Source organism: Sebastes fasciatus, chromosome 7 (assembly GCF_043250625.1).
Source record: "Sebastes fasciatus isolate fSebFas1 chromosome 7, fSebFas1.pri, whole genome shotgun sequence".
NCBI lineage: Eukaryota > Metazoa > Chordata > Actinopteri > Perciformes > Sebastidae > Sebastes > Sebastes fasciatus.
This window is the reverse complement of record NC_133801.1, coordinates 15,070,976-15,082,702: the sequence shown is the minus strand read 5'-3', so window position 1 is coordinate 15,082,702 and position 11,727 is coordinate 15,070,976. Positions and strand designations below refer to the sequence as shown.

At 39.8% G+C, this 11,727-nt stretch overlaps 2 protein-coding genes across 4 annotated transcripts; one reads left to right on the top strand and one right to left on the bottom strand.

Annotated features, from left to right (window-relative positions):
• The first annotated feature begins 883 nt into the window (after positions 1-883).
• lrrc51 (leucine rich repeat containing 51) lies at positions 884-4,766 on the top strand. 3 transcript variants are annotated; one of them, XM_074641826.1, is made up of 5 exons: positions 884-1,000; positions 1,467-1,526; positions 2,438-2,643; positions 2,731-2,879; positions 3,925-4,766. In XM_074641826.1, exons 2-5 carry the CDS (start codon positions 1,475-1,477, stop codon positions 4,058-4,060), a joined length of 543 nt encoding a protein of 180 aa, XP_074497927.1. In that variant the 5' UTR covers positions 884-1,000; positions 1,467-1,474; the 3' UTR covers positions 4,061-4,766. The 3 variants fall into 3 exon arrangements, with proteins under 3 accessions (XP_074497927.1, XP_074497928.1, XP_074497929.1); XM_074641827.1 differs by having other exon boundaries at positions 985-1,111; XM_074641828.1 differs by lacking the exon at positions 884-1,000 and adding an exon at positions 1,119-1,243.
• lamtor1 (late endosomal/lysosomal adaptor, MAPK and MTOR activator 1) lies at positions 4,499-9,768 on the bottom strand. The gene is made up of 5 exons (XM_074641829.1): positions 9,515-9,768; positions 7,840-7,985; positions 7,645-7,722; positions 6,604-6,727; positions 4,499-6,263 (listed from the first exon to the last, which is right to left on the bottom strand). Exons 1-5 carry the CDS (start codon positions 9,554-9,556, stop codon positions 6,171-6,173), a joined length of 483 nt encoding a protein of 160 aa, XP_074497930.1. The 5' UTR covers positions 9,557-9,768; the 3' UTR covers positions 4,499-6,170.
• Positions 9,769-11,727: the final 1,959 nt, after the last annotated feature.

The following is an 11,727-nucleotide window of genomic DNA, read 5'->3' as shown; positions in this document are numbered from 1 at the left end:
TAGCACTGTTTTGACCTATGATTAGTATGTGTGCACATATATCACTTTAATTATTCAATTTAATTATACTAAACCATATAATTTCCAGAATACCATAATTTTACATGCTGCTTCATTTCCGACTGTCATTCATCTTGTCTGCTATTTGCTCACTGCACTCCTCTCTCTTTCTCTCCTCCTCTCCCTCCTGCTATGTACCTGTAGACCGTCAGCGCACCACCCCTCCCCGCCCCTCCCTGCTTGATGGTATGATCCTTGTCTGTCATCTCCTGATTGGTTGCCCGGACGTCATTAACACAATATTCAGTCACTGTCATGATATGTGTCCACAGGCTCCATCCTTTCCACGCTCCCCATTCATTGTCTATGTAAGCAGCCGTACAATGCATTCTGGTATCGCGATTAGAGAAACGTAGCGTTACGACGCCCACTCCTCATTTGCATAAAGTTGCGGGCTCGTCTACTTTATGTAAATCACGGGTGTCCGACGCGACTCACCGCCTCTCGAAACTCCAGAGAATCTTTTAAAATAAATGTTGTCGTTCCAAAATAAAGACAGATTTAGCAACTGCATGGCTTATTTCTCGCCTCAAATGTTTTCAGAGACACATTTCGGTGAACTATTTTCGTGAAATAAGAGAAGAAAGTTTCCAAACAAGCCTCCATAATGTTTCCGGTTTGGAAGCTGGAAGCAGCAGCCAACGGAGGGAAAGCCTTCGTCCAATCAGGTGGGGACAGCTTTGTGTCTAGTGACAGCCCACCAAGCGTCCAATGTTGGGAAGCGCTGCGTCCCCTCGCGATAAAAAACGCCCCTGTGGACACGTACCATTATCACTCACTTAAAAGAGCCGGCTCTTAGAATTGACTCGTTCGCGACGACACATCACTACAAGCCAGAGAAACACCACACACGCACCAGTTGTTTTAATTAAGATATCAATTATTGTTAAACTGTGTCAATTATACTCACTAAATGTTCATATTGTACGGAAGTCTGTAGGCAAATGCAATTTAATTGTAATCCAAATAGATAATATACAAAAAGCCTAACTACAAATCCCATTATGTACCTGTTCGTTTCCTTGGAAACGCTCTGTTGTCTCTTCGACAGGTAATGTTTATCTAGAGAAGTCGACACACGGGCTTCTAAATAACCTATAAGCTAAATAGCGTGTTGCTTTGTCTAATTTGCTGTAGTTTTTTGGTAAGTGTAATATATGTGATAGGTCAACAATTAATTGAGGTAGGTCAATAACTAAAACACTGCTTGTGTTGATCTTTATATGGTTTATAGTATAGTCGTTGCATAACATTGAGGCATGACAGGATAGCTATAAAGTGTGTTTTGCAAATCCATGATAACCTATAATGATAGTTTGATTAAACTAATGGCGTTTAATGATCACTGGGTAAGTATACTCACTATGACGTCACTGTCCTCCCACAGGTGAGTGAATCTATTACAGGTGTGAATATGTATGGAGCTCCAGTGGATTTATCTTTTAAACACATCAGCAGTTTGGCAGGTAGTACACTATCATATTCCTCTAAGGGTTTTCAGCCTCTCCTTATGGGACTTTACACTATTGTTTATTTCCTGTATTATCTCTATAATATTAATACAGCTCTGATAGGGACTAACTTTGCTTAAATGGCTGCACATTACAGTGTACTGCAGTATATTTAAGAGTCTTATTGATAACATTTTATGCAGACAAATATAAAAAAAAAAAAAGTTACATCCACAAGCCTTTAGAAAGGTGCCAAATAAAAGTATAACTTTTCCTGAAAAAATAAATAAATATGGATTTGAATTAATCATTTAAAAAAAAATTGGCGGGTCCAAAATGAACGTTTTGTTTATCTCTGTGGAAGATATTTGATGTTTGGTTCCTTCTTCTAACATTGATTGTGTGAGCCAATAGTAAAACGATGTTAGTATTACGTGGTATCTCTGGGTCGTCAGTTAGAGTGGAAAAAAACGGTTAAATGGCTGAGATTGATGGTAAGCGCCTGGCATCGACTTGTTGTGACTTGCAATGAAACGGGGAGGGAGAATGCGTCATGTAGTGGCTTAATGTTATCAATAACACCTTTAAAATAATCATATAATTAGTACACATAAGAAAGACATTTTCAGTACATCTATGTATATAGTTTATGATAAACTCTTAGGCTGATTTTATTCTTCTCTAAAATGAAATTGTAAGCATTTGATCTACCAAATGAATGTATAACCACACGCTTCAAGATAATTAATTAGATAATTAATTTAGAGGGACACTTAATGACTGCAATGCATGCTCTTTTATATAATGATCTATACATTTAAATTCCTTTGAAACAATGTGCACCACGAATACAATGTTACACAAAATCAAAAAATCTGCAAGGCATTATTTAATATTCTCTGTATTTCTTTTATCTGTGGTCTCAGAAACATGGACAGAGGAACCCAGCAGCGGTCTGCGCCCTTTAAAGAGAAATCCAGAGATGAAGTACCTGAGCTGCTCCCTGCGTCTCAATAACAACAACATCACTGACCTTCATGACCTCCAGAAGACTGTTTGCCACTTCCTGGCTGAGCCATCGCAGCTCGCCTGGCTCGACCTTTCCTTCAACAACATCTCACACATAGATCAAGTATAAGCTTCCTCACTCCATGGCTTGTTTGCATGTTTTTTTTACACAGTGGCTTCTGTGTAACATGTGTGTGCGCTTGTGTTCCAGGTTTTGTGCGAGCTGCGCGAACTGCGTGTGCTGTATCTACACGGCAACAGCATTTTTATTCTGTCAGAGGTGGACAAGCTAGAAGCGCTACCACATCTACATACCATCACTCTACATGGGAATGTCATAGAAACCAACAAGGCTTACAGGTGGAGACTTTCTTTAAAAATGTACCCCAAACACACAAAATCATGTACATCCTGCTTAACTGTAACATGTTTGGATGTTAGATTTTACTGCTCAGCTATTGTTGTGTGGTTCTTTATAAAAAACTGGACGTGAATGAGCGTATCGACTGTGTAGAAAAATCAAAATCAAACTTAAATCAAAGGGCCACTGATGCACCATGGTTATGTGGTTTACGCAGGCAAAAGAGTCCATTGTCCATGCAAACTGTATGTGTTTCTGATGATTTCTTTATAAAAAAAAAAAAAAGCAATGCCAAGCAAAAAGCAAGCAATGAAGCACAAAGAAAACACGGATGTCGCTGCCTCTCTTCTTCTGGTAAAAATCCATAAGCCAGTTTACCCAGGTGCATGCTGGTCCTACCTACTTATATAATCACAGGTGCCCACAGTTTTACCCAATTCATAAACAAAAGAAACTAAATATTAATTACGCCAAAAAACTAAATATACCAAAAAAGAAAAGTCAAACTTAACAAATAACTAGCAAATAAATCAATAATAATAAATCAAACAATTCTACTTAATATTAGTAAAACAACAACTAAATACTAACAACAAATAAATAGCTCCTACAGTGACCATAAGCACCCAGCAGTAATTCACGACTGCTGCTGAGTACAGAACAGAACCAAAAACAGACAAAGTTAGCACTTCATACTGTCATACACTTCAGAGGTGCAGTGAGGGTTCATGCTTGGCAAGCATGAAGGTGCATAACTTTCTTAACAGGTGCTTAAATGTAGATCAAGCTCATATTACAGTTCATATCCTAGTCTGCGTAGCAACAGTTGCAAACACAGAGGGGGGGCGGGGAGGGGGTGCGTGGGGGACTGCTGGTTAAAAGTCTATTCCAATGACCTAGTTTCTCAGGAATCAATGCAGCTTTATGATTGAATTGTACCGGTAAAGTGGAGATAAGGTCGACTTTCAACATTCAGTTTTCACATACAAAATGCATCTAAACTATTTAGTGCACATGCATGAATATGTGTTTTTGTGCATTTAGGAATCGCGTGATTTCTGCTCTGCCTCGATTAAAGGCGATGGACTTCAGTGCTGTGACACGCCAGGAGAGAGTCATGGCAAAGATTTGGCATCAGAGCAACAACCACAGCAAAAGCAGCAAGGAGACTCTCCAGTGACTGCTGGCTCGCCTCCATCGTGTTGTGTTGAAACCACAGTTTCACCCAAATGTGTGCTCCACATCCACTGCTGGAAAACCTCATGTAATGTATGTTTCTCTGTATATCTGTGGTGAAATCAGCACTGCTTTTAATGTTTGTTTGTTCATTTTTATCTGCTGAAATGAACAGATTATTATTGGATAGTCCAAATAGAAGTCATCAACACTATCACTTGATATAAATTATCCTAATATTGGCTCTGACATACTGTAGATGCATGTAAATTCTGATATTGTGGCAAACATGGGTGTGGAATATCTGAATATTGTTATGGATTATTTTTTTTATAACGAAGCAGCATACCAGTTATTAATGTTAATGACAGTCTGTAGCTTTACAGAACCAACCACTTCCCAAATATGAGCATGTGGGTGTTAATTTAATAAAACACAAGTGTTTATGTTGAAAATCTTTAATGAATTAATTAAACCAAAAAACAAACCAAAGAAAAAAACAACCAAATTCATAAAACTTTTTGGTACTAACCTAAGATATTACAAACATATTTCAGGTAGTATAACGCATTTGAGTAACAAACAAAACAGAAAAAAATGCCAAGAACCCATTGCAAAAAGCTCAAATTAATTGCGTGGTTGATAATAATCACAGCCTTGCAGATCATCCCTTTAGAGACTCCAGAGCGGCTCACCGTGCTCCCTGCACACGCATAGTCATGTGCTCTCCTCCGAAGAGCAAATAAACATTTAAAAACAAATAAATAATCACAAAAAGGTCTCGGATCATTTTATCTGCTGTGGTACATGGATTGTTAGCGCTCTCCCCCCACACTGCTACAATGGTTAGTTTCTGATTAATATGAACAACTCAATCATATTACAATCTGCAGCGAAAAGCTTTTGTTTAAAAGCCGACAAATGCAGGCCTTAAAAGTGTTCTTGTGTTTCATAAAAACATTTATCATCACAAGATCTTTGCCAATCCTGACCGATGAACTCTCTACAAAAAGAGGAACTTCATACAATCCATCATCCGTTTTTATACTCAATCAGAAAATTCTGTACAAAGGCGCCATGAATACATGATTTCTGTTCCTGCACCCTCCACACACCAACCCCCTCCATCTCTGTACGCCTCCACTGCTATTAAATATGTGAAGTTCTGGGATTTGATTTAAAGAGTTTTTTTTTTTAGTGCTAGAGAACTTGCAGAGGACACATTACTGTCTGTAAACTTGAGAACCTGTGCCCCAAGAAAACTCCATCTTCCCCCTCCCCTGTGGCATTAGCAGGCCCACCCAGCACCCTCCTGCTTGTGTTTGCATCCTCACTCACCAGAGGACACCAGCCATAGACGGGTCACTCATGATTTAGCCTCAACTGGAATAACAGATTACACACTAGAGATCAAGACTGTAGTATAACAACCTTTTAAATTATAATGACACCTTTAACACATATTCTCTTTTTTCTGGCTTTGTTTTCGGAGTTAAAGACAAATGAAGTACAAACTTAATTGCCATGTTGCAAGTTTTTGTCTTGCACCTATGGTACTGTGATAATTCAAATTCTTCCATGTCACAGAGATTTCTAAAATCACACAGCTCTGTCCCAGGTGAATACACTGTATATTCTTCCAAGCCTTTATAACAGTCTGGGGTGCGGAGCTACCCTTGCTTGCCTGAGCTCACAGGATACGGAAACTAACTAAATAAAGATACTGAGAGAGCCCTGAAACCGTTTAGAGCGATCACCAAGATGGATGAATGATGATTTTTTTCCCCACAGCTGGTTCTGACAAAGTCTGTGATCCATGTACAGAGGAGGCCTTGTTGTTGTAAATATGAGAGCACACCCAAATGGCCCATCTACAGTAGACCATCTTCCATTGCCCATGCTGACGATTCGTCACTGACCCATAATTAAGTACACTAAAGGACAGCCATAGGGTGCAATCCTACACCGTCTCTGTCTTTATAGCAGTTAGAGGCATAGCTAAGAAGCACAAGGACCAAGATGCTTTAATAGAGGGTGGGCTGGAGGGTGAGGATGCAGAAGTGACACAGAGAGAGCGGGATGGGAGGAGCAATATGCAGGCCAGGGTCGCAGAATCAGGGAATGGCAAACTGGACCACCAGTTCTTCTTTAGCATCCACTTTGATTTGAGAGATTGCACTGTAAGCGTAAGCTGCTATCTTGGACACCTGCAAAGGAAGAGGAAGAGTTTATGTAAAGTGTGCTAAATAAATAAAATTCACAATGAGTAAAACCAGACTAGCCTGCTGTGTATGACCAACAGAATGTCTTTTTATTAGGTGGACAAAAATAGTAACAACAGACAAGCAATAGATATCTTTAAGATCTATTTTTAGCCACACATTTAGCCACACCCCCACACATTGACATACGACACAGCTACACATGTTGCATTACTGTCTCTCTGATGTTAAATGTAGCCAACAAGGAAACAACCCATGACAAGATGCAATGTGGGTGCTGGAAACATGTCAATCATATCTTCCATGTGTGCTAGTGTGTGATTACCTGTTGAATATCTGAGTATGGCACCAGGTCACTCGCAAGCACTTGGTGGGGCTGGCTGGTGAGGGAGGGGAGAGCGAGGGCTTTCTTCTGGGGCAAAGTGTTGCTCAACACAGCCAGTTTTGTACTGAAATAAAACACAAGCTTACTGAGGAGCTGAAATAAAACTCAAGCTTACTGGGGAGCTGAAATAAAACACAAACTTTCAGTAGAGTTAAAACACAAGTTTGTCACCTTGACTGTTAATACTGCATTTTAGACTAAACATAGCTGCTGTGTTTGGTAGAAATCAATCCATTAGGTGTCAAGTTTGAGGGAAAGGCCAATGCTGTTGCAAAACAATTGTGTTAAATCACTTCCCCCATCACCTTCTTGAGTCATCGGTTGAAGTAGGAACTTTCAAACATTGTTTACAGTTTAATTATTACCACATTAATCTAAACCAAAACAAACCAGTACATGCCAAACAGCTAGCTCACTTTTTAATAGCATTTAATGGGATCACAGGATTGTAATAAACCTGAACAATCATTTCATTCAGTCCGAATGACTGTCAGTGTTGCCAACTTGGTGACTTTCTCTGTAGATTTAGGGACTTTTGGAGCTAGTGCTGCTAGCTACTTTCATTGGAAAAGAGTTGGCAACACTGGATTCGGTTTTTCGGTTGGATCATTTTTAAAATCCAGCTTATTCTTGCTAGTTTCTTAAGATTACCAACCCTAGCTTTAAATTATCTGAACATCTCTTTCCCATAAACTTTAAATTAGTGAGATACAGTATAGCCAGACAACACAACACCGTAAATCTCCATACCGTATAGAAAGCACAAAGGTAAGCTCAACATCTTAAAAACTAAGAACGTTATCATTGTATGGCTCTAACAACTCAAATGCTCATGCTATCTTTATAGTTTATAGGCTTCCTACATGAATGATTCATGATAACCATCTTCAGACGAGTGCAATACAGCCAGACCCACATCCTCCCCATACCTATGCACAGAAAATTGCACAATAAATATTACACAACTGCTCGCCCACATACCTGTATTGCCGAGCTTTGTCCATATATTCATGCTGCTCCATCATGACAGAGTCAGCTGCTGAGACATCAATGATGTTCCTGACAGAGAGGAAATAATGGCAGGTTTATTAAAAGGAGCGCATGAATTACTGCTTAATTATCAGGAATCACATGCTGAATCTGGCTCGTCTATGGTTGCATGAAGGAGTGTCTTACTGTGCCGTCTTGGTGAGGATGGATGTAAGGAGGGCCTGTTCATCCGTCCTCGCTGAGGGGACACTGGTATTGATCCAGTCAGTCCCATTTGGGGGTTTGCTGACAGGGTTCGGGTGGGGGATCAGCGGCTTACGTTCATCATTTTCCTAGAACGGGTCAATCAGAATAGGAATGAGTGATAAAGAAGTTTCCAGTTCATGACATTTCAACAAATTATGTTACAGTTATGTAGCAATTCAATACAGCAGAAATAATGCCAAAACAATGTGCCTTACCCACTATTTGTTTTAATCAGCATGACATTAAACATGATAATTGAGCCAATTAGATGAAACAATGAAGTACTGTGTGACCCATTAAAAGTGTTTTCTCAATTGGATACATAAGAATTAAATAAAGTGTAAGTTTGCTAATATGTCTTGTTTGTGTCTTGTTTGTTCCTGGTTACTGATAGAGTTCAATCATCCAATCCACCAAACAACTCAAAACAAGAGTCAATACCAACAGGAGAATACACTGTTAACCATTGGCAGAGCATTTTGGCAAATTTTTCTTGGGCGCTACCCACATAATCAGCTGTGCTGCTCATCCCACAAATGCATGATCCTTACAAGTTGGACATCATTGTGAAGGTAAATAAACAGGCTTTCCAACGATGTAAAATACAATACCAATTAGCATTGTAACAACAGAGAAATAATCCACCAAACACAAGTTTCCGAACTTTTTTTCTCCAGTTTATAAACATAAACAAGTTCACACTGATTTTTAATGAGATTGGGTTTATCTAATGGTTATCTTACAAATAAACTACATTTTCAGAATAATACACATTATTCTGGTAAACCACAGTCAGAGAGGTTAGATATGCTACTATTAAGATCAGATTAATGTCATATGAGGGAAGTTACTTCCTTAAACTAAAAATAGCTAGGGTCATATGACATTACACACATCCAGAAAATGGTATCCAGTATATCAATCACTTCTGTTGGTGAAGGCCTGTTTATGTTACAGCTGCATATTCAGTAATTTACTAGTAATTTGGTTTTCTTCTAAATTATGTTTCTTAGCTTTCAGATCTGTCCAGCTATATATCATCTAACATTATGTGCCAACTTCACAGCCTTGCTTTGGGTCAGGCCTTTCCAGAAGGCTTTAACTTAGCTAGCTAGCTTTATTTCAAAGCTTAAATCTTTCCTGTTTGCTGCTGCTTTTTATTAAACCAGATAATGATCATATACTGCACTAGAGCTTTTACTCTTGTGTGTTATACTCTATTTTAGCTTCTATCCTAGCTTTTTATTTTAGCTTGTTTTTATTTTCTAATCTTTAAAGTTTTCATAACTGTTTTAATTATGTCTTAATGTTCTTGTGCACTTTGTCGCAATGTTCTTGGATGTTTATGTAAAGCACTTTGAACTGCCTTGGGTCAGGCCTTTAACTTAGCTACATAGCTTAGCAAGCTAAAGCTGCTTTTCAGGTGTCATATGACTTTAACTATTAAAAAACGACCACATGGTAACCTCGTCACACGTGCATTTCATGCATGAAACATGGTCTATAAACACAATAACACCACGTGCTTTGTTTCTTAGTAATATTATGATATTTATGGGGCTAGTTTTAGCCGGTTAGCAGCTAGCGTAGCTTAGCTTAGCTTCTCTCATCTCACCTGCTCTGTGGTCTCGTTCTCGCTGCTATAGCAACAACCCATGTTCAGCGTTCAGCGTCCCGAGGGGCGAAGCTACACAACCCAGGCTTCTCCTTCAGAAACGAGCCGTGTTTATCTTCTACAACAAAACAGAAACACTTCCCTGCTTGGTTTTTTACTTTAGCTTCATGTAGCTGAATGTAGGAAGCTACTGTCAACAGCAGCTCCTCGGACGAGCTATCACATGACAGCAGCTCTGGTGCAACACAAGACGACCACTTCCGGTTATGTGAGAAGCAGCTGTGGACTCCGTCACGTGACAGGGGGGGATTTTCGAATGTGAGTTTTTTTTTTTTTTTTTTTTTTTTTTATTGAAGATAATTAATTTACAAACATTAAGGCATTGTAATCTAAACTCAATACTGTGATGGAATTTTCTATTAAAGGGACTATTTGTAACTTTTTAAGCGTATAAATGTAGCGGGTCGCCACATATGCGCGCTCGCGTATGCGCGCTCGCGTATGCGCTGCCTGCTCTCCTTCACTCAGAATACGCGCGCGTCCTCGCTGTCTCGCTCCACCTCTAGACGTGAACGCGCGCTCACTACACACTGCAGAAGAGTTAGTTTAGCTCTGAGAATATCTAGTGAATGCACAGGGGACGTTTGTGCAGAAATAAATGCTGCAGTTCCTCCAGACCAACAGAGCTTTCCCGTGTCTTGTGAAGTGACGGAGCTCTTCAGAGAGTACGTTGTCTTCTCGTTACCGACCGGGTGCCGGTGTCTCCTCTGCTCTCTCCGGCTGCGGGCGGAGAGAGCAGGGAGACACACTGCAGAGCCCCGCTGCTTCAGCCTGCACTTAGGCAGGAAAAGCCAACACTAGGATCAGATCTAAATCATGTTCATGGAGAGACCTTCGTCTGGTCAGCTAACATTACTGCCAAGCAGCTGAAATATAGAGTGATATTGTGCTTTTAGCTGACGTGTGTCGCCTCACTGTTTTGAGCGATGCTCGTTCAGGTATATTTAGAGCGAGCAAGCGCGAGCCCGACGCTGACTTTCGTTGATTTCACGGCCACAGGTGTCGCTGTTAAGAAGCATTTCTGAAAGTTACAAATAGTCCCTTTAATTCCTCTCTTCTTGGTTGGGAGGTCAGAGTGTTTCTCAGAGTGTGCCTCTGTTGACATTATTGGCTTGGAGTCCTGCCTAAGGGAGCCACCGTTATCTGTACAGCTGTGTCTTGTAATGGCAATTTTCATATCTGCAGTTTAACACTGTACCTTTAGATAATCTCAGGGCCTCACATGTTCAACTTTGTCACCATAGGACAGTGACCTGACATTTTAGATCTCTGTAACTGCAAACAACAGATTGCTGAAATACTTGTTATGTCTTGTGATGCTCTGTTGTCTGCTGTGTGCTGATGCATTGATACACTTTCTATCCTTCTCTTCTTTTCTTCTTTGCACTTATCTTTGTGTTATGCTTTAAATGTATAAATACTGACTACTCTTTGTATTCAGGGCTCACTTGCCACAGTCCACAACAGGTGGCTGTGCTCGTGAGTCCATCTGCAGTCCATCTGCAGATGTTTTAGTTATTAATGTATGCCTTTTCATTAAATTCACTTAAAGACAAGTTGTTACGTTGGTTTGTGTCTTGTTTTAACAGAAACTGCCACCACAGTCTGTAGTAGGGACCATAGAGCCAGTCGCTGGGGCAACCAGGGTCAGAGATGCCAGAGGAACGGAGTAAGTCAAAACATGATAAGGGTAAAACACTGAGCACCAGGGAGGAAGGGCAGAGTTGTGAGGCCTTCACGCAATAGTGGAGACCTGACAATTGCTCCTTGATTAAGCTTCAATAAACCTTCTGTGTAAGACATCAACAGCTCCAGGGCCTCTTCCTTCCTATTGAGTTAACTTGTGTATCAGAAAGTCCACCACAAATACTTCTAACATACAAGGCACAATTGGATAGGAAAGATAACTTAAATTATTTAAAAAATTATATAATAACAAAAATAAAAGAGGATAGAAAATAATTAAAAGGAACCAAAAAAAGAAATGCATAAATAAATAAATAATAAGAATGCACTCTTCCATAGTAGCTCTAGGTTGTCATCATCATATATGTTCAGTTCTTCATAAGCTCTGAGGAGAGACTTTGCATGTTGTCCATTCATTAGTCTTAAAGCACTGAGATGATTGTCCACAAGGTCCCTTTTGAAAACTG